The sequence below is a fragment of the Leiobunum rupestre genome, chromosome 8 (assembly GCF_980474605.1).
Source record: "Leiobunum rupestre chromosome 8, qqLeiRupe1.1.hap1, whole genome shotgun sequence".
NCBI lineage: Eukaryota > Metazoa > Arthropoda > Arachnida > Opiliones > Sclerosomatidae > Leiobunum > Leiobunum rupestre.
The window spans coordinates 4,695,901-4,721,951 of NC_143391.1; the positions used below are offsets into that span (position 1 = coordinate 4,695,901).

General features: G+C 36.5%; 1 protein-coding gene across 1 annotated transcript in view; it reads left to right on the forward strand.

Moving 5' to 3' along the window:
* LOC149932068 (uncharacterized) overlaps nucleotides 1–26,051 on the forward strand; it is a 117,529-nt gene that overhangs the window by 73,149 nt on the left and 18,329 nt on the right. Inside the window, exons 5-6 of the mRNA XM_090156106.1 lie at nucleotides 9,720–9,797; nucleotides 20,867–21,049. Of these exons, the coding sequence (XP_090012232.1) occupies nucleotides 9,720–9,797; nucleotides 20,867–21,049 (261 nt within the window). The remainder of the gene's footprint in view (nucleotides 1–9,719; nucleotides 9,798–20,866; nucleotides 21,050–26,051) is intronic.

Consider the following 26,051-nt stretch of genomic DNA (forward strand, 5'->3'; position numbering starts at 1 on the left):
GGGAATTCCTATATTCCAAAAAGTTGGTTCCTATTTCCAAAAATTTGGTTCCTATTCTCAAAAATTTGGTTCCTATATTCCAAAAATTTGGTTCCTATTTCCAAAAATTTGGTTCCTATTTTCAAAAATTGGGTTCCGATTTTCACAAATTTGCTTCCTATTTTCAAAAAAATCTTCCTATTTTAATTTTTCTATTTTCCATTTCAAATAAAAGATGTCTTATTTTCAAAAATGTAGTTCTTGATATACTCTATTTGTATCGTCCGTTTTCCCCTAATGATTCGAGTGCTTTTTCGATTACTAAATGAAGTGAAACAACAAGTTTAATGTTTACGGCCTAGATGGATACTTCTATGATATATGATGCACTTCTGCTTGAAGCCCTTTCTTCCCACCCACTTTTTCCTTTCCCTCGTGTATTCCTGTCCAGAAAATCAGAGAAGCAAATAGCTGTTAGTTCAATAAAAAATGCGCTCGCCTGAGAAAGAAAAGGTTAGAGCTGAAACCTCGCTCTCTTTATCCGCGATGATTTGGTTTTTGGCGCTAATACTTAAGCTTCACTTTTAGCGATGGTTGTAGCTTTGCCATAGCCTGAGCGGGTCAAAGATCGGGTCGTTAATGTTTTCACGCTTATAGTCGTCAAGATCGTATTTAGGTCGCTAAGAACCGCGAATGATAACATCGGTTTCTGCTGCCAACTATTTTACTTTTTAGACTTTCCACGCCTTAAAAATTGCGCTTAGCGCTAAACGCTGAGGTTAAGTAGACCTTCATGTACCTTGAAAGCTCCTAAAGAGGGAAAAGAATGTTTTTAACAACTCCAGTTCAAACTTTCTCCGCTTAAAATAGCATGGGAATATCACGGATTGCCATTTTCATAAAATTATAAAATTAAAATTTTGGCCAAACAATTGGGTAAAATTGATAAAATTGGGTAATTGATTTTACCCATTTTTATCTATTTTACCCAATTTTATCGATTTTTGTAAAGGGGGTTCCCATGCTATTTTACGTAGATAAAGTTAAAACTCGAGTTGTTAAAAACATTTTTGGTTGCCATGGCAACACGAATGGCCATTGTAACTTTTCCCTTTAGAAGCTTTCAAGGTACACGAAGGTCTACTTAACCCCTGAGTTTGAACAAAATCGGGGAGAAACACCTTGCGATGTCTCTTTGTAAGTTGCTCTAACAGTAAGTTCCTTTTCCCTCATTGGTTCCCTAAATGATGGCGACATTACTTTGGTTTAATGTTCTTAGGTACCTAAATATGTTCTTCGTGTTGTACTTTGTTTTTTCAAAAGCGAGATATCACGAACAGAGTGGGCACTTTTTTGATTTTTTTCATAAAAATCAAATCAATCGATTTCTTAGATTTAAATCGGATATTTTGATTTTATTGTTTTTTAAACAATTAATGGCTCTTTTCCTGAATAATTAACGGATATTTTACATTTATGAGTTAGCTAATCTTGAATTAAATGAAATCTTAATTGAATTTAATATTTTAGTTTGCTCAAATTTTTTTATGTATTTTAATTTTTTAAGAAACTATTTTTGTCATTTTTTATTCGTACATAAAAATATATCGTATGATTTAATTCAATGATTTAAAAATAAATCAGTTGATTTAAGTCTTGATTTAAATCAGCCAACCCTGATCACGAGAAAAAAATATATGTTAACCAGGAATTGGAGCCTAATCAAATTTAAGTCATTAATGTAAACATAAATAACGAAAATTCTAGGACGGAATTAATACTTTTAAGAAATGGTAAACATAACATTCAAAAGTGTGTCAACTAATTGACTTAAAAGGGGTCTTTGATCGTTGCCTACGTTATTATAAAAGCCCGGGCACGCCACCCGACAAGGGGGATTTATTTTGGTTTATTTTGCTACTGATTCACTAAAGATGGCTCTCTGATCTAGATCTAATTAAAGGTTTGCAAAAAGGTAGGCTTAACCTTTCCTATGAGACAAAACAATATATTAAAACCTTTTAAGTTAATGAAATGTGTGTTCTCACCTTTCTTTTTAAAAAATTCTGGGAATTCAACTAACTAAACAGTGTTCACTTCGCTACGCCATATTTTTTTGTGAATATCTCGTCTCTTGAAAGTTGAAAATTTGCTGTTGCCTAGGCAACGGGGCTCAGATACCAGATAACCTAGTGGCCAGAATTGTCGATCTGAAACACCAGAAATGAATTGAGGGAAATTCCCGTGCATGGATCTTTATAATAACGTAGCCAATGCTTTGATTTAACATTTATACCCGTAAACTATTTACCTGCGTATAAGATTCCTTTATAATAATAATAATAATAATAATAATAATCAGCTAGGCTAATACACAAGGCACCACCTTAGGCCCAAGTCATTTTAATGCCTTAAACAGGTGGCCGGGTTACAATGCGTAGGAGGGTGGTGGCAAGCCCTTCATGCCACGCGAGCCAACAGCTCCCTACACTAACTATTAACGTTAACCCCGACCAGTTTTTATAGCTGATTAGTTTAAGTTGGTGAATTTTTGTTCATTAGTTAATTATGATACAAAGCCTCGGCTTAAGGCTAATTTTGTCGAATCGAATTTCTTAGCTCCAGAGAGAGATGAGTTCTAAATACGTAATACCAGAAGTATATGATATGTAACTAACGAGATAAGTATACGTCTCTCTATATTACAAATACATGTTTAATTTTTATGACCTGTACTTCTCTCGCAATAAATATTTTAAACTTCTGGTTATACCTAATTTTACGTAACATTTTACTACTATAGTTACGCATTAAAAACAGTGAGTAGAAATTTATTAACCACTGTTGCGTAGAGAGAAACAATTTTTAATTAAATATTGTATACCACTATGCAACAGTGGTTAAAGTGTTGGTTGCACGAAAAGTCGATAGTAATATAATCGAACGAATGAGGGCTTGTTATGAAGCCCTGGAAGTTCTCTTTCCAAAAATGTCACTGTCGAAACAAATTTCAAAGCCTAGGTGTACTCATTTTGGGTCCGAAACTGACTTTTTTTGCTCCTCAAATCCAGAAATTTTGCGCGAATTTTTCTCCTCCGTAGCACGAGCAAATCGAAGCTGTAGTTTTATTCCTCGAGTAGAAGGAACTGAATTGGAGGGATTCTGTTTACTTGTAGAAGTTTTCATTAGAAGTTGTTATGAAGAATAAAATAATAAAAGTTTTACAAGGCTTGCTTCGGTTTCATATCGTTTTTCTACAACGTAGCCTTGTGTATGACTATTTCAATTACTACCGCGTTTAATTTTTTCTGGGTGTTAAATCAACCCGCTTTTAATCCCAGATGTAAAGAAATGTATTACAGACAATTAGCCAATGATACGCTTCGCATTTTCTGACGTCACGGGTGCCGAAAATAATTTTAGAAGCCTGGAAATTCGCCGAAAAACTCGATTTCCACCATTTTGACTTCTTTTTATAATAATTCAAAGACCGCTTAACCGATTTGGATGAAATTTTCTGTACTTGCTATAAAATGTTTGCTCTTTCTAATGAATCATTAATTATCCATAGCTAAAATTTCGCGCAACCAACACTTTAATAATTTTCTAATCTTATACCTAATTAGCTATTAAATTTAAAATTGACAAAATATCTGAAGTCCTAGATTATAATGTAAATAAAGAACTACAAATTTATTTATCGTGGATATTGGATTCCGAATGTAATTCCCTTAAGAGCTTGTCTAACCCTCGTCATTTAGTTCAAGGATACGAAAACTTCTATTACTCTAAAACCTTTTAAGCGTCAGCGAAACCATTACATTCAATTCTTTCGGTTTTGCCCTTTACCCTGAACCATATAATGATAATAGTTATTGTCAAGTTAAATATTTTTTTGGCGTTTCGTTTAAAACTTGGCATCGCAATGTCGTCGAGAAAGTAGGACGGGGAAACCAGCCAGAAAAAAAATAGTCCCGCTTGCAAAAAGTAGACCCCGAGGAAAGTAGAGAGAGAGTTTAGTCACTGGAAAAAGAAAAAGGTTTCCTAAGAAGCGCTACGAAACTCTCGAGATTTGATAAAAACCGTCCTGATAATCCACGTAGTCATCTTCGTACCCCCTTTTTAGAAAATCCACTCCCCCCTCTTTAAAAAATGCCGCCTTCTACCGAAAGAGGGCGCTCGAGGCGCCTACCAGAAAACCCCAACTTCCGAAGCGGTACGCCTTCCCCACTTGATAGTTTAATCAAAGGTAAATAACGGGGTAAAAGCCGCGTTTACAACCGAAGGTAGCGAAGTTGTCGCTTCCAATTTCGTTCGCGAGGAGGCGCTGGGAGCATTTCCGTATTATAACGAGTCTCCTATTTCCTGGTACATTTATTCGAATCCTTTGGCGAAATTCCCTCGCCGGATTCCAGCCCTCGCCCGCCATCCCCCCTGAATCCATAGACTGTCGTTGGTTCCAATCGGAAATGAGGAGCTAATACCCCCCTCGTGCTTCTTCCGCTTTGAACGGTGTTCCCGCTGGATGGGGCTTCGAGCGCCGTGGGGGGGTGGCTACCGTCAAGGGGGGCTGTTCTCGACCGTTTTCAGCGGCTAAGAAAACGGTATGGCGCGCCTGAAGGGGGGGGGGGGGGTTGGAGAGTAATAAGGGATGGTGTAGGGGGGGGGAGGCGATGCCAAAACTCGATATTTGGAAAAGGGGACGAGGTTTCGCTTCCCAGTCTGGCTTCGAAGCCGAGCGGGGAAGCACCGGCTGCCCCTTAACTCTCTTTCTCTCTGTCTCTCTCTCTGTATTGCCGCAAAATCGCTACTTGTTTTTTTAACCTCTTCCTTTTGAAATTAGAAACGTACAAACGTTGTGGCGCCGATTTTAATCGTTTCCGTATTTAAAGTTGCGGAATATACATTTTTTTTTAGATTCTGAAAATAAACTTTTAAACTTTAACGCGTTCTTAAAGTTGTTATTTAGTCGCGTTGCGTTTGTAATCGATGTGATGTTTTTTTTAATATAATATTTATCAGTGTCGTACGAGGCGACAAACTTCAGTGCGAAGTCACGAAGAAGAACGAACAAAGGAAAAAAAAATAATAAAAGTGTGAATATTTGGATCGTCCGGCGGTTTTGTTCTTGCGCGGAGAGGAACTTTAATTTGGAGCTCGGGTCCCGTGGCTTCTTTACCTAATTACTCCGGTGTATAATAAGGGGTCGAGGAAAGAATTCTCCGCTGTTCGTCTCAGGCGCTCGCGAAGATTCACGCTCCAAAAACTTCGTTCTTCCCCCGGGTTTTCTTCGTCATTTTTTTTCAATATTAAGCGAGTTTTGCAGAATTTACATACAGATCAAAAACGATGCGTAAATTCCCTCTTTCGTCTTTCGGTGGCGTTCCTTTTATCTTTCTACATTCTTCGGATTTATATTAAAAATCTCGCTATGACGGTCGCTTTGTTATAAGATTAAGAAAATCCAACCTTACGAAGGAATAGAATTAATTAACTATTCGACGAAATAAAGAATGTAACTTTTATTGGATATTTTTTCGTGGGAGGAAAAAATATATATATTTCGCTTTTGATATTTTTCCGTATCGTGAGAAAGGGGGTGTTTCTAGCCCCTTTTTGCCACCGTTGGTCATCCGCGTTGGTCAAGCTGGCCTCCCCGACCGCCAGGAGGAGTTCGGCCGCCGTGGCAGGGGCTTCTACGCCCGTCGCGATGCTCCCCTTCGCCCGCAGGTTCAACAAGCGAGCCCAAAGCGATCCTTGGATTTCCGATCGCATTAGGAGATACTTTTTCAATCGGAGATTTACCGTCGGTTCCAATACCATTAACTTACAAAATACGGTACTGTTTACTACTTTGTTCTCGGTTAGTTTCTATCTTATTTTTTTCTCTTTCTCACCATTAACCGGGTTTTTTTTCTATCATCTTTTTTGTCTTGAAAGTGTGTGGTTTTTTTTGTATTCGCGGCAACCGTGCTGTGCTGTGTTGTGTTGTGTTTCTATCTCTTTATCTATTTTCTCTCACTTTCACGGTTGGACGAGCCGCGGGATACTCAACGCGCCAGATTTAATTATAGCCCTTTTGTCTCGATTCTCTTCCGTCGCGTTGCTTTTAAGAAAAGGGGAATCTCTCGCAAACCCCGTTTTTTTTTGCTTTTTCATTATCTTCTCGTACATATTGGATGTTTTCTTAAACGCCTTTTAAAAGTTTAGTCTTTCTATACTGCTATCTTTAATGTGGTATAAGCCAAAAATGTGTGAATCAACGTTGCTATGGGTCAATAGGTACTTCCATAAAATCCCCAATATAGAGTTTGTGCTACCGCAACTGGACTTACAACATTTTTCGTTATACTGCCTAAGCTGTCATCAAATTTCTGGCAGCAGTGTTCGGCAGGGGGTAAGACAGTTAGAGATGATTTTATATAAATTTCTATTTAGACGTTGCTTACCATTTTAGGTTCGATTTTACTGATTTTATTCATACTTGATGGTGCCATAGGTCATAAGTTAATTTTAGTATTGTTAATTTTCCGGAAAAATAAAATGCGGACAATTTTCCGCAAATCGGAAAAATAAAAATTTAAACATAAATTACTTTTTAAGGGTTTTTAATATTTTTAACTTTTTATCGATATAAAATGTCTAATATCAGTAAACATACTAGAAAAAACTAATAGTGTTACATTGTTAATCAGTTTAAACTAGTCTAGAGGTTAGTTTCATATTTAGATCCGAAAAATTGAGGCGAAAATGCCGCTTTATTTAAATTTGCAAACAATATATTACACTAATCATGGAATGAAAACTGTTTTTTATTTTTTTCGGAAAAATACGGAAATTTTCCGGGAAAAAGGTCTTGGTCATTTAAAAATTTTCCGACTTACAACACTAGTTGTTTTAGACGTTGCTTATAGTGAAACAAACATTTAGAAGGTAGCCATTCCATTTTAATGATTTTTTTAATACTAGATGGTGCTATGTGTCAATTCGGGCGAGACAAATATTTAAAAAGTATTCATTGGAGATACAATTTTAATAATTTTATTCATTCTAGATGGCGCCATTTTTATTTTTTCGTTGGCATGGTAATTAAAATTTACAATTATTTATTAAAAAATAAAACACTTTTAACATATATGAAAAAGTGTAAGTTCAACTAAGGAAAACGTATCCATGAAATATAAATATTTCCGCAGTTTTTAGATTATATTTCTGCATTTCCGACTTCGTGTATTTAAACATAGTTGCCACAAGTCAGGGAAAACAGGGAACTCAGGGAAAAGTCAGGGAATTTTAAGAATTTGTAAAAAGGCAGGGAAAAGTCAGGGAATTTAGTTTTATCTTGACAGTTTTTAAGGTAATTTTACTCCAGATCTATGGCAAATTCTGTTGTTATTATTTAGATCCTTTTTTAACGTTGAAATAACTTTTGTACTGAAATATAAGTTGATTAAATTTATTAACTTCTGATAAATGTAAAAGTTAAAAACTGTAATTTTGGCCTTAAAAAGTCAGGGAAAATAACTTAAAATGGTCAGGGAAAACAGGGAATCTTAGCAAATATGTAAATTTTAAACGATTCTCTATTATTTATCGTACTCTCTCACTTTTCATCTAATGTCACTAGTCTTTACTGTCTTTTGATATATTTATGATGTTTTGACTTTAGTTTCGTCTATCGAATAGATACAAACGTCTTCAGGGTTAATACAGACCTGGAAAACCTGGAAATGTCAGGGAATTAAATTGTCGACAGTTTACTAAAAATCGGAGAAATTATATTCATGGGAGTTTTGAAAGTTTGCCTTAAGATGACAAATTTACATCAATAATTTTTTCTTATTGAAGATTTGACTTTATTACCTCTCATATTTTTTATATAATATAGAACCAATTTAGTTTAAATGTCAATCATGATATGAGTAATCCTGCACCCCTTCATGAAAAGATTGGTTAAGTTAAGTTAACACTGACACGGAGAGTTTTATTAGGTAAATGTTTGCGATAGAATTAGTTCTTATTGAGGATATCAAGGAGAAACCTGGAAATACCAGCGAAATCGGTTTGAAAATAGTTGTATGAACCCTGCCCTAGCTTTAGAACGTTGAGTTTAATGTTTAAGCCTTGTTAAAGATAATGTTGTTATTACTATTCTATATTTTTGTTGGTATATTGCTACACTTTCTACCCGAGGGGTCGGACATTCCCAAAAAAAGCGTACGGGATTTCGAAATCTCTGTGATTTCGCGATTTCGTCAGAGATTTTGCGATTTCATCTGAGATTTCGGGATTTCATATGATTTTGCGATTTCGTCAAAGATTTCGCGATTTCGTCAGAGATTTCGCGATTTTATTAGAGATTTCGCCAAATATTTCGCGACTTCGTCAGAGATTTCGCGATTTCGTCAGAGATTTCGCGATTTTATTAGAGATTTCGCCAAATATTTCGCGACTTCGTCAGAGATTTCGCGATTTCGTCAGAGATTTCGCGATTTTATTAGAGATTTCGCCAAATATTTCGCGACTTCGTCAGAGATTTTGCGATTTCGTCGGAGATTTCTTGAGAAGTGTACGGGATTTTGTACAAATGTCCGACCCCTCGTTTCTACCGGCCTTGTAGGCAAACAAGTACATAAGGGGAATAGTAAGCGAGGTTGGCCGTGTTTCTAAAACTATTTCCTTTTGTACGCGTCACATAATGTCTAAGCAGACCGTTTAATTTGTCTAACAAAGACCTATCAAGTTACTTGTAATGTAAAGTCAACAAACTGCAATAACAACTCTAAATTATATCGAAAAATCGTATTTTTTCTACGTAAATTAACGAGTTCGTTGTGACGCAAACCTCAAATTTTAGAAGCTAAACGAATGCGTACTTTTGTACACAAACCTCAAATTTTAGAAGCTAAACGAATGCGTACTTTTGTTTATGGAACGCAAATCATTTCGTCGAATTTTTTCCAATTTCTAGACCATAAAAGCTGTAATAATTTAAGTTGCAGTAATGCGCAAAAACCCAAATATGTTAACCCAATGATTTTTACTTTTAATAGTATTGTCAGAAGTATATCATGGTATCTCTTAGAGATAATGTTATTCGCTTGAATAAAAAATATAACATTGAAAACACATGGTTTATCTCTACTCATTGCTATTTTCAAGAATTTATATTTTTCGCAGTCATGGAGTTTATTGCTTTAACTTACGTTTAAAACGGGAAAGCCCCCTAGTGTCGCGTAGCGCCATCTTCATCGTAGTCGGAGTAAAATTCTTTCTCATTAGAAACATTTTTAAATTTTTATAGCCTAGATAGGTACTTCTCGTAAAATATATCTTATATACTTCTGGTATTATGAATCCCCTCTGGAGTGGCTAACCTCGCTAATTTAAAAGGTAAATTGCATTCATAAGCGAGTAATTCAGAGGCTCCCTCTTTGTTTGAAAATCTTGGCCCATTACTTCGGATTGTTGGGTCCGTAATAAGCTGCCATCTTACGGGGGCTAATTCGCTTAACGTCTTCGATAATTAAAAGCTAGGCGCTCACTGACCGGCGTTTCACGTCAACCTCGCCGCATTCCACGAGCCTATGTCCCGTCTAAGTAGAAATTGCGTTGTGGAAGTAGGAAATCGTACGCGTTACGGAGCGTCAGTGGGCGCCTGGAGAGATTTACAGCGTTAGATGGTCGGACATGGCGATATTAACTGATGAGATTTCTTCCTCTTTGTTTTTCCTTAACAGGACACTCGAACTCACGTCGTCGGAGAACTTTACGACACGGAGCATTCTTACGTCGAGTCTCTGCAAATTCTCGTCAACGTAAGTGTACTTTCAACTTTCGCTCCATCCTCTTTTGAGCCGCGTCAACTCTCGAAAATGAATGAATTAATATCGTTATGAATGCGCGTATTGAAGGCGTCCCGGTCGTTTTGCATTTATTAGCCGCCTTTATCGGCGACTGAAAACAAAAACCACGTAACGCGAATTACGCGGTTTCTGCTTCATAAGGTTATACCGCAATTTGATGGTTCGTAACTGCTATCACCTTGGAGGAATAAAACAAGTATACAGGAGTTGCGGAGAGCTGCGAAATCGGTTTCGTCAGTGACTGTGAACTCGCGCGAGACGGAGGGGTTCAAACGCGACTAGCGCCAGCTGCATACGGAATTTTGCAACTATTCTCATTTTATATCACTGTTTTCGCGTCGTCTGGTTTGTTTTGAAACATTTCTAAATTTGGCAAGCTATTTGATATTCGAAATACTATTTGGTGAGCTATTTGATGTTCCAAATACTATTTGGTAAATTATTGACTATTTGTTTGTTTTCGCGTCGTCTGGTTTGTTTTGAAACATTTCTAAATTCTTTGCGCCTTTTTCCAAAATTACTCGTATTTGTTTGGAGGAATAAAACAAACCAGACGACGCGAAAACAATGCTATAAAATGAGAATAGTTGCAAAATTCCGAATGCAGTTGGCGCTAGTCGCGTTTGAACCCCTCCGAATCGCGCGAGATCACGGTCACTGACGAAACCGATTTCGCAGCTCTCCGCAACTCCTGTATACTTGTTTTATTCCTCCAAGCTATCACGAGGTACGGAAAGGGGTGGTGCTAACTCTAATTTCGGGCCGAATTTTCAAATGGTTCTCTGACCCTTTAAATTTAGAGTTGTTTAAATAGACGCTTCAATAAATCATACTCCAAGGAAATCGCCAAGAAGTAATATTTCCGAGAGCCAGGACCTGCGAGTCACTGTTTATATAGTGCTTGTTAAAATAATGGAAATTTTTCACAAGCGTTCCCTTTTAACCAGTTAGCTTTTATGACGTAGTAATGCTTGGCAAAAACGCGACGTTCTGTTTACAGGTGAAAAGTTTCCATTATTTCCACAAGCACTATATAAACAATACCTTGTGGGTCCTGGCTCTCGGAAATATTACTTCTTGGCAATTTCCTTGGAGGATGATTTATTTAAGCGCCTATTCTGCGATTAATTTTATGGGAAGTATTCGCGATGATATCAACTCCCCTGTGTTCTACTCTTTTAAATATTTCAATCAATAATTTTCAAAATGACCTAGCCAGAAAGTTACGTAGTTTTTGCTACATAACTTTTCAAAGATGACAGGAAACGTTTTCATTAATTGAAGTTTACAATAACGCCCTTCAGTGGGACACGACTGGCTAAAAACGCGGGACAACTCTTGAGTTTTCCAGTTCTCCCCCCATAGATTAAAGGGGTTTTTCCACTGAGTTCTTAGGTTAACGGTAATATAGTTCTTGTAGGGAACTTCTAAGTTAATAAGAACCACCTATGGACTTCATTGCCAAGAGTGATAAAATACCCTATTAATAAAGAGGATAAAAAGATAAACCCTAATCAAATTTGAAGGAATTAAAACACTTACAAAAAACTCGTACCAATAGGTCTTCGAGCAAACATCAAGACGCGAAACTCGGACCAAATAGATCTTCGAGCAAGAAACTAAATAAAATAGCCAGAAATTGCAACGGTAGACTGGTTTCGTCCTATTTGGGACTTATCAGTACCGTGCAGGAAATCGGGCTTGCGACTATTACACCGAAACACGGCCAACTTTGATCACGCGCAGTTCGCGCTACAGCGGCCAGCCCATTCGTTGAAGTTTCTATGTTAACCTATGAGCAAAAGATATCTGTATGGTTTGAGCGCCCCTAGCGGAATATTATTTTTAGAATAGTTTTGGCATTGAAGCCAATATAAGAACGAACGTGGCGCGGAACTCCTACAGGTTATAGTACAGTTTATAAGGGGAAAATCGAGCGAATGGGTTTGCCGCTGTAGCGTGAGAGATCAAAGTTGGCCGTGACCGAAAATATAAACTAAGCCTAAAAATTCAAAATTTCAAAACGCGTTGCATAGCAACGGAAAGGCGAATAGGAGCTTTCCTTTGAAATTTCCCACAGGGTACTGACGAAACCGCTCTATCGTTGGAATTATTTTTGTTTTATTCAATATTTTTACTTGAAGATCTATTTGGTACGAGTTTCGCGTCTTTATGTTTGCTCGAAAACGTATTGGTACGAGTTTTTTAATTTCTTAAAATTTGTTTAGGGTTTAGCTCTTTTGTCCCATTTCATTATAGACTCGCGTATTTTATCACTCTAGGGCAGCGGTTCCCAATTTTGTTTTGCTATGGAACCCTAAATAATCCACCTAATTCTGGCTGAACCCCAACTCATTTTTTTATTATTCTTAACTTACTTTTGACACAAACAAAGATGGCCGTGCTGTGTATTCTCGGAACCCCTGTGACCCTTCCACGGAACCCCAGGGTTCCACGGAACACCTTTTGGGAACCGCTGCTCTAGGGAACTGTTGGCTCGCTTGGCACGAAGGGCTTGCCACCACCCTCTTACGCATTGAATCCCGGCCACCTTATTTAAAGGTTTTAAAAGTCGCTAACTGACGTAGGTCTAAGGTGGTGCCTAGCTGATTATTATTAATATTCGCTGAAACTCAAACTATAAAATCAGAGATCTGGAGATAGCAATAGCAAGATAGTCCTTGTAAAACCGGAATGTTTCGTAGTACACCTTTGAAAAATTACCTTTTTGTATCCTAAAACCTTTTATAGATAGGGTTTAAAGTAACTTATGATTGTGAAATGTTTTCCACATACTAAGGTCACTAAGGGCAATCAAATGCCATCATAGAAAACCCTGGGTTCCTTAAGTAAGCTAACCTCTTCTAGTCTTTCCTTGACAAATATTATTTGAATCTGACCATTATTTTTTCCACAAAAAATTGGATCTTTGAAACACTGTGTGCCCCAAAACTAGGAATGACTGAAAATTAAAACTTATTAACATGTTATTTTCAGAAAGCTAATTATATTTGGGTTAAATTTCCCAAAAATAAAATTTAAATAACTTTAACCACGGTGCAACTCTATCGTTCCTGGATTTGACAGATTCCTTCCAGAGGGCAGTAGCGGAGCTAAGGGTAGGCTGAGCTAGGCAATAGCAGGCAACCCAGTGGTTTTATAATTCCTATAAATTCCTAGAAGTGGTTAACACTTTCGCCTCGCAGCAAGAGGAGCCGGGTTCGATCCCTGCTTGTGGCACTGGGTGAAAACTCGGAACTACTCCTTCCGCGTTGATTTTACAAGTTCTCTCCCCATTGTTTTAAGGGGTTTTTCCTCGAGCTCTTCGGTTTCCCCTTCCATAAAAACTTATTGCGTCTGACGTTAATAGTTAGTGTAGGGAGTTGTTGGCTCGCGTGGCTTGCCACCACAATCCTACGCATCGTAAGTTCGTAACCCGGCCACCTCAATTAATGACTATAAAAGTCGCTTGTTGACTTAGGCCTAAGGTGGTGCCTTGTTAATTAGCCTAGCTGATTATTATTATAATTCGTATAAAAATTTGCGCTAGTAATTTTTGGAATAATTTTCCTGTATTTGAAAACGTGTTTAGCTGCCTGTGAGCAAAGATCAAGCAAGTTCTTATACGTGACTTATGTAAGAAATTCGAAATAAGAATCCTCGAGTATTTTTACATTAGACTAACTCATTACTCAATTTTTAACCTTATTTTTAGTAGGTATATTTCAATTATTTGGTTACTATTGCAATTATTATAGATATAAAGCTAAAAACTATTTTTTCTCAAAATTGTGTTCTTTTTTACTTGCTTGACCTTGGCTTAAACATTTGACCTATTACTCAATAACCCGATTTCTAAGTCGAAAACAAGTTAAATTTACAAGTTACGTACACAAAATTTCGTATGTACCTTTTCGGTTAAATTTAATAATAATTTGAGTCAAGATATTGCTTATGATTTAAGGGAAACACGATCTAATTTTTAACTTCGATATACCAAATATTTATCATCGTGTAATAACGCTCTATAAGAATTGAGAAATATTATTCCTTATCCGAAATATATAACTTATCTAATAGAGAAAAGTATGCATCTATCTATAGTGCAAATATTATTCGCTTTAAAGTACTTTGGTTCTTATTTAGAAGAATTTTAAGAATAACTTCAAAATATTTCGCTACAAAATGGTCCATTAATAAATTTTACTTTAAATTGGTATAAAGCTTAAACGGTAAAGTTACGAAATGCACTGCACTTAAAGGAATGGAAAATTATTTTTTGAAAGCTTTCTAAACATCGGATTTCGTCAACATTACACGAATAATATTATAGACAGTATATATCCCTAACGGGGCGAGAAAATGCCATCCCCACAAAAGTACTTCCAGGCCCAGGGTACAAAGTACCATTGTCGTCTGCTTTTTTTCCTAACTGCGCATGCGTCGGATAGTATTAGCGAGTTTCCATAACCGCACCACCATCTATCGGCTTTAAAATTAACTATTAGGATAATACTTGTTACAACAAAAGGAAGCCTAAGCTGACGTCATAGGTCACGCTGAGGTATGAGGTCAAAGTACCATCCTCGTCTCATTTTTCGTCTAACGGCGCATGTGTCAGATATTATTGAAAATCTCTTATTGAAACGCAGTGACAGTTACTAAACTCAATTACAATTAACTAGTTAAAATGGTTTTTAAAGATTACTTCAGGCAGAATTACCAACAGTAGATCTGTTTCCTCCTTTTGGGGTTCATCAATTCCGTGCAGGAATGGTTTTATAAAAATTTTATATTTATTAGGTTACTTGATATTCGAAACTCTCTTTGGTAAATTTTTGACTATTCGAAATACTATTTGGCAAGCTATTTGATGTTCGAAATACTATTTGGCAAGCTATTTGATGTTCGAATTACTATTTGGCAAGCTATTTGATGTTCGAATTACTATTTGGCAAGCTATTTGATATTCGAAATACTATTTGGCAAGCTATTTGATATTCGAAATACTATTTGGCAAGCTATTTGATATTCGAAATACTATTTGGTGAGCTATTTGATGTTCCAAATACTATTTGGTAAATTATTGACTATTCGAAATACTGTTTGGTAAATTATTGACTATTCGAAATACTATTTGGCAAGCCATTTGATATTCGAAATACTATTCGGTAAACTATTTGATATTCAAAATACTATTTGGTAAATTATTTGATAATCGAAATACTGTTTGTAAAATTGTTTGATATTAGAAATATGAACTATGGTTATAAAGAAAGACTTCGTTAAATTTGCATATATTTCAAACTTTTTTTTTGCATATATTTAACACTTTATTAGGGCTTAAGCCTTAGTCTGACTAGTTTCGGCTAGCTTAGCTGGCCATCTTCAGAGACAATGAATTTCAAATAACAACGAGCAAAGTAACAGCTAGTACAACGGTCAAAAACACGGTCGAGCGCCTGCGCGCTATCTATCGAGATTCAATTAACATTCGTAAATTCTTAAAATTAACATTTCACACATTTATATTTTTTAATTAAATTTTATACAATATTAGACTTAGAATATTTAAGGATTATAAAGAAACTAAACAGTAGCTAATTATGTTTTATCTTTTAAAAACGTATCCCAGATGGCGTTGTAATAATGCCCAGGAGATTCGTTTAGTGCGCTATTATCAAATTTAACGAAGTCTTTCTTTATAACCATAGTTCATCAACGCATATAGTACGGCGAAACTAAATATAAATATATTATTAGAAATATGGTTTGGAAAATTTTTTTATAATCGAAATACTTTTTTTAATAATTCTATTTTTAAAAAAGAAAATTTGTTTCGTTCTCGCCCCCTCCAATAAAGGCAGACCAGCGGTCCCCTAATTCCCATAAAATCCTTTATTTTTAAACCTATACTATATGCTCCTTTAATTTCTTGAAATGTCATATAAAGTCCTATTCGTTTGACTTAGTCTTTGTTTCTGAAATACTTATTTTTTAATTTCATAATTAAACTTTCGCTACGACCTCTTTCGGTTGCCAACTACAATCGACGATTGCATGTAGGTTACTCAGTTGCAACCTATGCTCCTTTCGGTCAAAAAAATCGTTGAGTAGAGTTGGACATATCTTTGATAGAGTTTGGACCTATCTCTGATAGAGTTTGGACCTATCTCTGATAGAGTTTGGACCTATCTCTGATAGAGTTTGGACCTATCTCTGATAGAGTTTGGACCTATCTCTGATAGAGTTTGGACCTATCTCTGATAGAGTTTGGACCTATCTCTGATAGAGTTTGGACCTATCTCTGATAGAGTTTGGACCTATCTCTGATAGAGTTTGGACCTATCTTTGATAGAGTTTGGACCTATCTTTGATAGAGTTTGGACCTATCTTTGATAGAGTTTGGACCTATCTTTGATAGAGTTTGGACCTATCTTTGATAGAGTTTGGACCTATCTTTGATAGAGTTTGGACCTATCTTTGATAGAGTTTGGACCTATCTTTGATAGAGTTTGGACCTATCTTTGATAGAGTTTGGACCTATCTTTGATAGAGTTTGGACCTATCTTTGATAGAGTTTGGACCTATCTTTGATAGAGTTTGGACCTATCTTTGATAGAGTTTGGACCTATCTTTGATAGAGTTTGGACCTATCTTTGATAGAGTTTGGACCTATCTTTGATAGAGTTTGGACCTATCTTTGATAGAGTTTGGACCTATCTTTGATAGAGTTTGGACCTATCTTTGATAGAGTTTGGACCTATCTTTGATAGAGTTTGGACCTATCTTTGATAGACCTTTATTTCATAAATTATTAAATTTTAGGCCTATATTTTAAAAATTGTTAAATTTTAGGCCTATATTTTAAAAATGATTAAATTTTAGGCCTATATTTTATAAATGATTAAATTTTAGGCCTATATTTTATAAATGATTAAATTTTAGGCCTATATTTTATAAATTATTAAATTTTAGGCCTATATTTTATAAATTATTAAATTTTAGGCCTATATTTTATAAATTATTAAATTTTAGGCCTATATTTTATAAATTATTAAATTTTAGGCCTATATTTTATAAATTATTAAATTTTAGGCCTATATTTTATAAATTATTAAATTTTAGGCCTATATTTGATAGAGTTTAGACTTATATTATCCCATATAATCAATTTCTGGGCCCTATATAATCAATTTCTCGATCAATTTTGGTGTCCTATAAATTGACAAAAATAATCCTATTTTTCCTTTATAAGGAATTAAAGTTTTTGGCTGGACGAAATTTTGAATAACAAGAAAATATTTCCCCGTTATATTTTTTTGGGGATAACACTTTATGTGTGAGCAACCCTCTGATCTGTAACGCGATTTTCCACTTTGATGCTAGCCGCGAGAGCTAGCTAATTAATCCCTAATTGAATTGACTTTATCGCCCCCCTTTTAATCTTGCCCGCGCGGGAAGCGTCACTTTTCCTTTATTGTCGTACATATTAATACCTTATTTCGTCGCCTTATAATAACGGCGCTAGTTTACCGTCACTAGTATTTTTAACTTGCTCAAACAGTCCATAAAATATTGTCCCTACTTAATATATTTATGATAGTCATTGGGGTCGTGCGCAAAATACGTCACGCTGCAAGAGGGTGGGACGGGGCGGGGGGTCAGGGCAGTTTTGTAGAAGCTTAAATAAAGGTTTCAAGGGAAGGTGGTCCCAAAAATGTTAGGTAAATTAGCATATGCTGGGACCTGATTTATCGTTTATTGTAAATTTCCCCAGAATCATTTAAAATTAATGGGCCGAATTTTAAGTAGCTCCTCCGCTTCCGCCACAAGACACAATCACGCGATTATTTTTCCCCGCCTTCAAAATTCACACGATTCTATAATCTTTTTAGTTATTATTTCTTGTTTTCCTCATTTGCCAATTGTGATTTATTGTAGCTCTTCCCCTTCCGTCACAGGATCAAGCCGACCTTTCCGTTTTCAAAACACGCGATTCTCTAACCCCGCCCTCCACATTTAAACTATCGCTTGGCCTTTTAAGTTATTATTCCTTGTTTTCCTCGTTTGCCAATTGTGATTTATTCTGGCTCTTCCCATTCCGTCACAGGATCAAGCCGACCTTTCCGTTTTCAAAACACGCGATTCTCTAGCCCCGCCCTCCACATTTAAACTATCCCTTGGCCTCTTAAGTTATTATTCCTTGTTTTCCTCATTTGCCAATTGTGATTTATTCTGGCTCTTCCCATTCCGTCACAGGATCAAGCCGACCTTTCCGTTTTCAAAGCACGCGATTCTCTAGCCCCGCCCTCCACATTTAAACTATCCCTTGGCCTTTTAAGTTATTATTCCTTGTTTTCCTCATTTGCCAATTGTGATTTATTCTGGCTCTTCCCATTCCGTCACAGGATCAAGCCGACCTTTCAGTTTTCAAAGCACGCGATTCTCTAGCCCCGCCCTCCACATTTAAACTATCCATTGGCCTTTTAAGTTATTATTCCTTGTTTTCCTCGTTTGCCAATTGTGATTTATTCTGGCTCTTCCCATTCCGTCACAGGATCAAGCCGACATTTCCGTTTACAAAGCACGCGATTCTCTAGCCCCGCCCTCCACATTTAAACTATCCCTTGGCCTTTTAAGTTATTATTCCTTGTTTTCCTCATTTGCCAATTGTGATTTATTCTGGCTCTTCCCATTCCGTCACAGGATCAAGCCGACCTTTCCGTTTTCAAAGCACGCGATTCTCTAGCCCCGCCCTCCACATTTAAACTATCCCTTGGCCTTTTAAGTTATTATTCCTTGTTTTCCTCATTTGCCAATTGTGATTTATTCTGGCTCTTCCCCTTCCGTCACAGGATCAAGCCGACCTTTCCGTTTTCAAAGCACGCGATTCTCTAGCCCCGCCCTCCACATTTAAACTATCCCTTGGCCTTTTAAGTTATTATTCCTTGTTTTCCTCATTTGTCAATTGTGATTTATTCTGGCTCTTCCCATTCCGTCACAGGATCAAGCCGACATTTCCGTTTTCAAAGCACGCGATTCTCTAGCCCCGCCCTCCACATTTAAACTATCCCTTGGCCTTTTTAAGTTATTATTTCTTGTTTTCCTCATTTGCCAATTGTGATTTATTCTGGCTCTTCCCCTTCCGTCACAGGATCAAGCCGACATTTCCGTTTACAAAGCATGCTATTCTCTAGCCCCGCCCTCCACATTTAAACTATCCCTTGGCCTTTTAAGTTATTATTCCTTGTTTTCCTCATTTGCCAATTGTGATTTATTCTGGCTCTTCCCCTTCCGTCACAGGATCAAGCCGACATTTCCGTTTTCAAAGCACGCGATTCTCTAGCCCCGCCCTCCACATTTAAACTATCCCTTGGCCTTTTTAAGTTATTATTTCTTGTTTTCCTCATTTGCCAATTGTGATTTATTCTGGCTCTTCCCCTTCCGTCACAGGATCAAGCCGACATTTCCGTTTACAAAGCATGCTATTCTCTAGCCCCGCCCTCCACATTTAAACTATCCCTTGGCCTTTTAAGTTATTATTCCTTGTTTTCCTCATTTGCCAATTGTGATTTATTCTGGCTCTTCCCCTTCCGTCACAGGATCAAGCCGACATTTCCGTTTTCAAAGCACGCGATTATCTAGCCCCGCCCTCCACATTTAAACTATCCCTTGGCCTTTTAAGTAATTATTTTTTCGTTTTCGTTATTTGTAAATTGTTATTTATTTTGCTGGAGATAAAACAAGTCATAAATCGGTTTAATTTTTAAATAAATTAAATAATTTTAACGTTTATGGCGATATTATAATTCAGGTCGATGAATATTTGTTACATAATTTAGGTGGTTTTGCCTTATGACGAAGAGAGTGGTGTGCTTAATAAGTCAGTGTTATCGTTACGTAGTTTTTGAACAACCCGATTGCCTTCGTATAAAACCAAATGATCTTTACCAGAGGTATATAAGATATCACTCTTTAGAGAAGTATTGGTCCCTCTATCCTGATAATCTCATTCTCTGGTCACATGTACCTTCGCGGGCTCCCATCGATTTTTCGAAAACCTTAAAATAGCACATAAAATACAACACGTGGTTAGTTTCCTAATTTAATTTTTACATTTTACATCGTCAGGTGGAGTAATGCACGTGGTAAAGTTTTCAGTTTAAATAGAGCCACGTAGAGGCCAACGTGGGAAGTTCGTAAACTGCCGGATTTTATTCTGCTAAGCAGCTGATAAATCACAAAACACGGATATAGTTTTGTACTTTCTTGCCGCTAGAGCGTCATTAGAAAACATTTTTGAGTTTCAGATGAGTCGGAATACCCTACGCCAGCGTTACCAGACGTACGATAATTATCGCACAGTGCGATAATTTAATCAAAATTATTAGGGCGTACTATAATTTTCATGGCGTACGATATCGTACCATTATTTCGATAATTCTGCCTCAACGTACTATAATGTACGATAATCTTTAGATTTTTTTAAAAACCTACGAACGATTTATATTTTATTATTAATTTATATAACTTTTCTACTTAAAAATGAATGATATACATTTTCTGTACGCGTAGTCCAGAGTGTAAGTTTATTACTCCTAGCTATTACCGCATTTTTTAAAACATTTTTAAACATATTAAGTTCAGTTAATAATGATAATAGACATTTTGTTTATTTCCCTGAAATAAAACTCCTGTAATGCTTTAAAAAATCATCTAAATTCAACGCATTTATGTATGAATTAAAATTTATCGCCAAAAAGAAATGTACGATAATTTTCTAGGAAAATCGATAATTTTTTGGCCTAGATACGATAATTTCAGATTTTCGATCTGGCAACGCTGCCCTACGCTTTAATTTTTCCATGGTTTAATGACCTAGCTGGGCACTTCGCTCCAAAGAAATATATTATGAACTTCTGTCTTTACTTAATATTATCATTATCAGGCTAGCTTAGTTCTTGCTTGCTTACTCCTTGATATTGCCAGTTCGGTTAACGATCATTTTTTTTAACCAGAAATACATGAAACCGCTAAAAAGTTCCGAGTGCGTCAATATGGTGGACAACGCGTTGGTGGACGAAATATTTTATCAAATTCCCGAAATTTTAAACCACCACGAATCTTTCCTGGAGCTTTTGCGGCAGAGGCTGACGGCGTGGGATACCAAACAGATCATAGGAGACGTTTTTGTCGAAGCTGTGAGTTTTTAATTCCTGTCTAAAAGCCGTGTTATCGACTAAGAACTAAATTCCCAAAGTGGCCTAATATACCTAAGCGAGAACCCAAAGAAGCAAAATTAAATAGACACAAACAGAGAGTCTCTAATTTGAACCTTAGCTAGGGCCATGTAATCTGAGAAATTACTTTACCCCTATCCCTATAGTGTCTGCCCCCTTCGCGGCACGATACCAGTTGGGGCATTGAACAAGGTATGTCGGTAAACTGGCCCCAAAAAAGACGAACCAGAGAGCTTACGCAAAATCCCGCCAGACTCGCTAGTATCGTCTGACACTACTTTCCCAAATTCCCACCCAAATTTCAAAGTTTGAAGAATCTTTTGATTGGTTGGAGCTCTTAGGGTGGGCGCTTGCATCTCTGATTACATGGAAACCATTGGCAAAGGAGAACAAATTAGACTTTCTATTTGCCTATTTACGACTTCCTCGTTCCCATAGTAACCCGGCCACCCATTTAAAGACATTAAAAGTCGCTAGATGACTTGGGCCTAAGAAGGTGCCTTTAGTAATAGCCTAGCTTATTATTATTATTACTTTTGATAGAAGTAACTAAGAACTATGAAAATATTAAATGCTGGCACCTAGAAGCAACAAACACAACACCCCACACAAGGAGAACGCAACCCGTCAAAAGTCGTGGATTTTCTCGCGTACATTTTTCATTGGTTAGTTGCTTTAGCGCCTGCTGCCGTCGGAAGGGGAAAATTCAGAAATTGTCTCCCCCCCGCCCGTAAAAAGTTCAGCGTAAAAGTTCGTCCAATGAAATTCGTACACAACCCTTCGTTAGCGTGTTTAAAGGCTAGCTGCGTTCTCCTTGTGTTTGTTGCTCCTAGCTGGCACTATGAAGTTATGCTTTTCCAACTCGAGGAATTTACTAGTGCCCTCTAGTGCTTACATTTTCATATAGTTTTGAAAAATGGAGTCTATAAATTATAATTTATTACTATTATCATAAGTAACATAATAACAATAGGTATGACACTTCCTATTGCTTTAAAGCTAGTTTTCTAACGGAACCTTTTATCGGCACTGATACTCTCTTCAAGCTGTGACTCGCGACTTACCGTTTTGGATGACTACTTTTTGATAAAAATTTAAGCCTAATATCAGAGAGCACGTTCTGGAGTTGCGAGGGACTTTGGCTTTGTTTTTATCATTTTAGCCTAATATTCCGCCTATCTATCGGAAACCAGATATTTCGGCTTAGCGGAAGTCTCGCATATTTTAGGCACTAGAGGGCTCTGTGCTGAGAAAACATCTTGATTACGCAATAACTATGAAAATCAGTTTGGTTGTAAATCTCGTTAATTGTCATACTTATTGTTATTATGTTATTTATGCTATTATTTTTAAGGCTTACGGTGAAGTGGTTAGTTATAATTTTTATAATTATAAATTTAAATTATAATAATTTTAAAAATTACCTTCCTAAATTTGAATTTTCAATCAGAGCGGGGGAATACATATTCCAGATGGCGCTGCAGACATGTTTAGTACGTTTCCATTCTTAGAAGTATACCAGGGCCCCCAGAGGTCCTATAATTCCTATAAATCCTATATTTTCCAAACTGTCCTATAACATCCTATATTTTTAGCAAAATCCCCCAAAAGTCCTATAAAATCCTATAATTTTGATATTTTACCATTTCAAATCCCCCCATTCAGCGAAATTGCTAGATTTAACTGTAGGATAAATTCCTATACAAAGTCGTTCTAGTCTATATTTTTGTTATTGTTAACATGGTAAGCTACTATTATATTTTTATGGTAAAATGGTTAAATAGTTTCTATTTTTTAAATGAAAATCCAAGATTTATTTCACTAAGTATAGATTTTGTTTTTAAATGCAGAAAATTAGTAAATTAAATAACATGTATAGTCCTATAAAATCCTATAATTTTGAAAAATAGTCCTATAAAGTCCTATATTTTTAGAAATATAATCCTATTTTTCCTATAAAAAAATTGAAGATTTGAGTGGGGGCCCTGGTATACGCCTATATTAAAAGGTGGGTAAAAAGTCGACCCACCCTGCGAAATTTGAATTTATATGAAAACGAATTTCCTGTCTTGCATCGTGATTTCGGTTTTAAATCGTCTTTCATTTAAATTCAAATTTTGCTGGGTGGGTCGGCATTTGTACCTACCTTTTAATATAGGCGTATAAGATCATGTCACCATGGGATAATGTTATCGTACATAGTTCTTAGTTATTTCTATCATGGATAGTAGATATTAGAGGATCGGTAAAAAGCCTGGTTTTTAGCCCCCGTAAACCAATCACACTAAGGGAGTCGTCCAAGGTTATTTGAAAAAAAAACAAGTATCGCTAAGAGTGGACGATACTGTTCGAAAAAAGAAAAAAGATAAACACGAAGTACATTTTTACGCCAAAAGGTATTTTTTCACGTTTTTATAAATTAAATATGATATACTAAATATCAGTTGATAGTTTTTATTGAATTAAAAAACCAAAACTAAAAATTACTAAAATATAAAGCGCAAAAAATTACGTAACAATATCAACCGCATTAGATTGCCATTTTGAAATTTTAAGATCACGTGGTACAAACGACCTTGTAAGACTCCCTCGGAGTCTCTAGAGCTGATTGAAACGCGGGGAGAAATAAAATGCACTGTGGAAGGGTATCGAAAACCTGTCCTCTTAATTTACTGTCCATGCTTCTATGCGTTCTTGGTCGAACGTAACTTAATAAAACTGCATCAGTTAATGGCAGCTAGGAGCAACAAACACAAGGAGAACGCAGCTAGCCTTTAAACACGCTAACGAAGGGTTGTGTACGAATTTCATTGGACGAGCGTCACGAGCCTTTACGCTGAACGTTTTACGGGCGGGGGGGAAGACAATTTCCCAATTTTCGCCTTCCGATGGCAGCAGGCGCTAAAGCGTCTAGCCAATGAAAAACGTACGCAAGAAAATCCACGACTTTTGACGGGTTGCGTTCTCCTTGTGTGGGGTGCTGTGTTTGTTGCTCCTAGATGGCAGTCTTATCTCGAGAGGGATTTCGTTATCGGAAGTTTCGGAACAGAAACACCTTAGTTCTTATTCGTTTCCAAACTGCCTTAATTATTTTTACTTTTGGAAGTGTTTCCATTTTCGCCAAGCCTGATTCTCCCTAACAAAAGGCTGGTTACGGACATTTCGCGGGCGTGGCTACCCACAAGTTACAAACGCTGTATAGTGGACACCATTATCGTTAAATGTTTTTAATGGTAAAATGACATTGCTGACGTCACCCTATTTGTAAACAATGTTAACATATGTGACATAATTACTCATAAGTATGCCACTGCACCTTTATTCCATTCAAAAATCTTCACTAACGGTTTGTTTCACCACGAACCAGAAAAAAGGTGGACTTCGTTAGATTTTAACCTTTTTATTCATCCTAGTAATTTTGGGAGTCGCACTATTGGCTACTAACATATTTATTTAAGCCAATGGAAAACCTTTAAATTGAGAAAGGATTTTTTGCGTCGGAATTTTAGTCAGCCCAGTGCAGCTTTATTGAAATTTATCAACTCGCTCGGTTTGTTTAACTCATTATTTAACTTCATGCTCATGAAGTTAAATAATGAGTAGTTAGAAAAAGAAAAGGTTGGGGAAAATGACCAATACGGTTCGGTTCAGAGTTCACTTTCCGAAAATGGAACAAGTCGTCACCAGCGTTATTAAAATCCATATCAAGCCTAGAAATGTTTGGCCTAGGCTCAAAAGAATCTGCAAAGACAACTTGTAGATGCCCCAGAAAAGCTCAACCTGAATTTCAACTATTTTTTCAATAAACCTGCTTCTTTTATTTGACAATGCAAATTTATTTTAGAAACTGAGTCTCCGAAAACTTTATTAATTGCATTAACAGCACTTGACAGTATATTGTAGACTTTGTAGTTCATTTTAGCTTCTAAGCCTTGGTTGTTCAAACCGGTTTGTTTAGTAAAATAATGGCCGTCGGTTTATCAGAAGTAGAGCTAATTGAGCGACGGCATAATCGGCATTTGAGATTCGATGACGTCAAATATTACGTAGGGTACGGATGACGCAATATCTGTGAAACAAACCGTTAGTAAAGAAATAGAGATAGTTGCATACTTATGAGTAATTATGTTACATATGATATTAGTATAAAAACTACTGTTACGTTTTTAGTGTTTATCCTAATAGAGCAGTAGCACTATGTAGTCTTACCATAGCCACCATTTTGGGCACAATTTTTTATCATGGAAAAAAGCCTGGGTGACGACTGACGTCACAATGCCTTTACCCTACTCATCAGTGTTTCCACTTTGCGGCGAAAAAGGGCGTTTTCGGCGAAACCTGTCTTGGTGAGCACCAGAAATTTTAAAACCGGCACAAACAAAGGCGAAAACCATTGAAAACGGCGAAAATATTTTTCGACATTTTCAGTCAGAAAAACTAAAAAATCATCGTATCTGTAGTCCCCCTTCTGTGTCCCCAATGACAACTCATTCAAATTTTTGACAGAGATAAATTTTATCAAATTTTTTGTATACAAAATAGTTACTTTTTGTAAAAAATATATATATTGCCTAAATCTAAGATTGGAAATAAAGAGAAGAAACATTATGCAGTGACAGGTGACACTAAAGAAAATTAAGGTAAATCTATGGGGGGAAATTGCAGCGAAAACGGCGGGGAAAATCGACTATAGGACCGGCGTAAACTGGTAAAATTGCCCCTAAAATAGGCGAAAATTTCGACCGCAGTGTGGAAACATTGCTACTCATGTCTGGGTCTGCTAGTAAGCGCCTCCTCTTAATCGACCCGATGTCCCATTGGTTCCTTAGTACTTATGTCTTCCGATGCGTTGATACACATACGCTATTGGTGTTTCCTTCCTCTCTCTCGTGCCAGGGGAAAATTCGACCAATAGGCGCTACAATAAAACATATTCAAGGAAATTGCCAAGAAGTAATATATC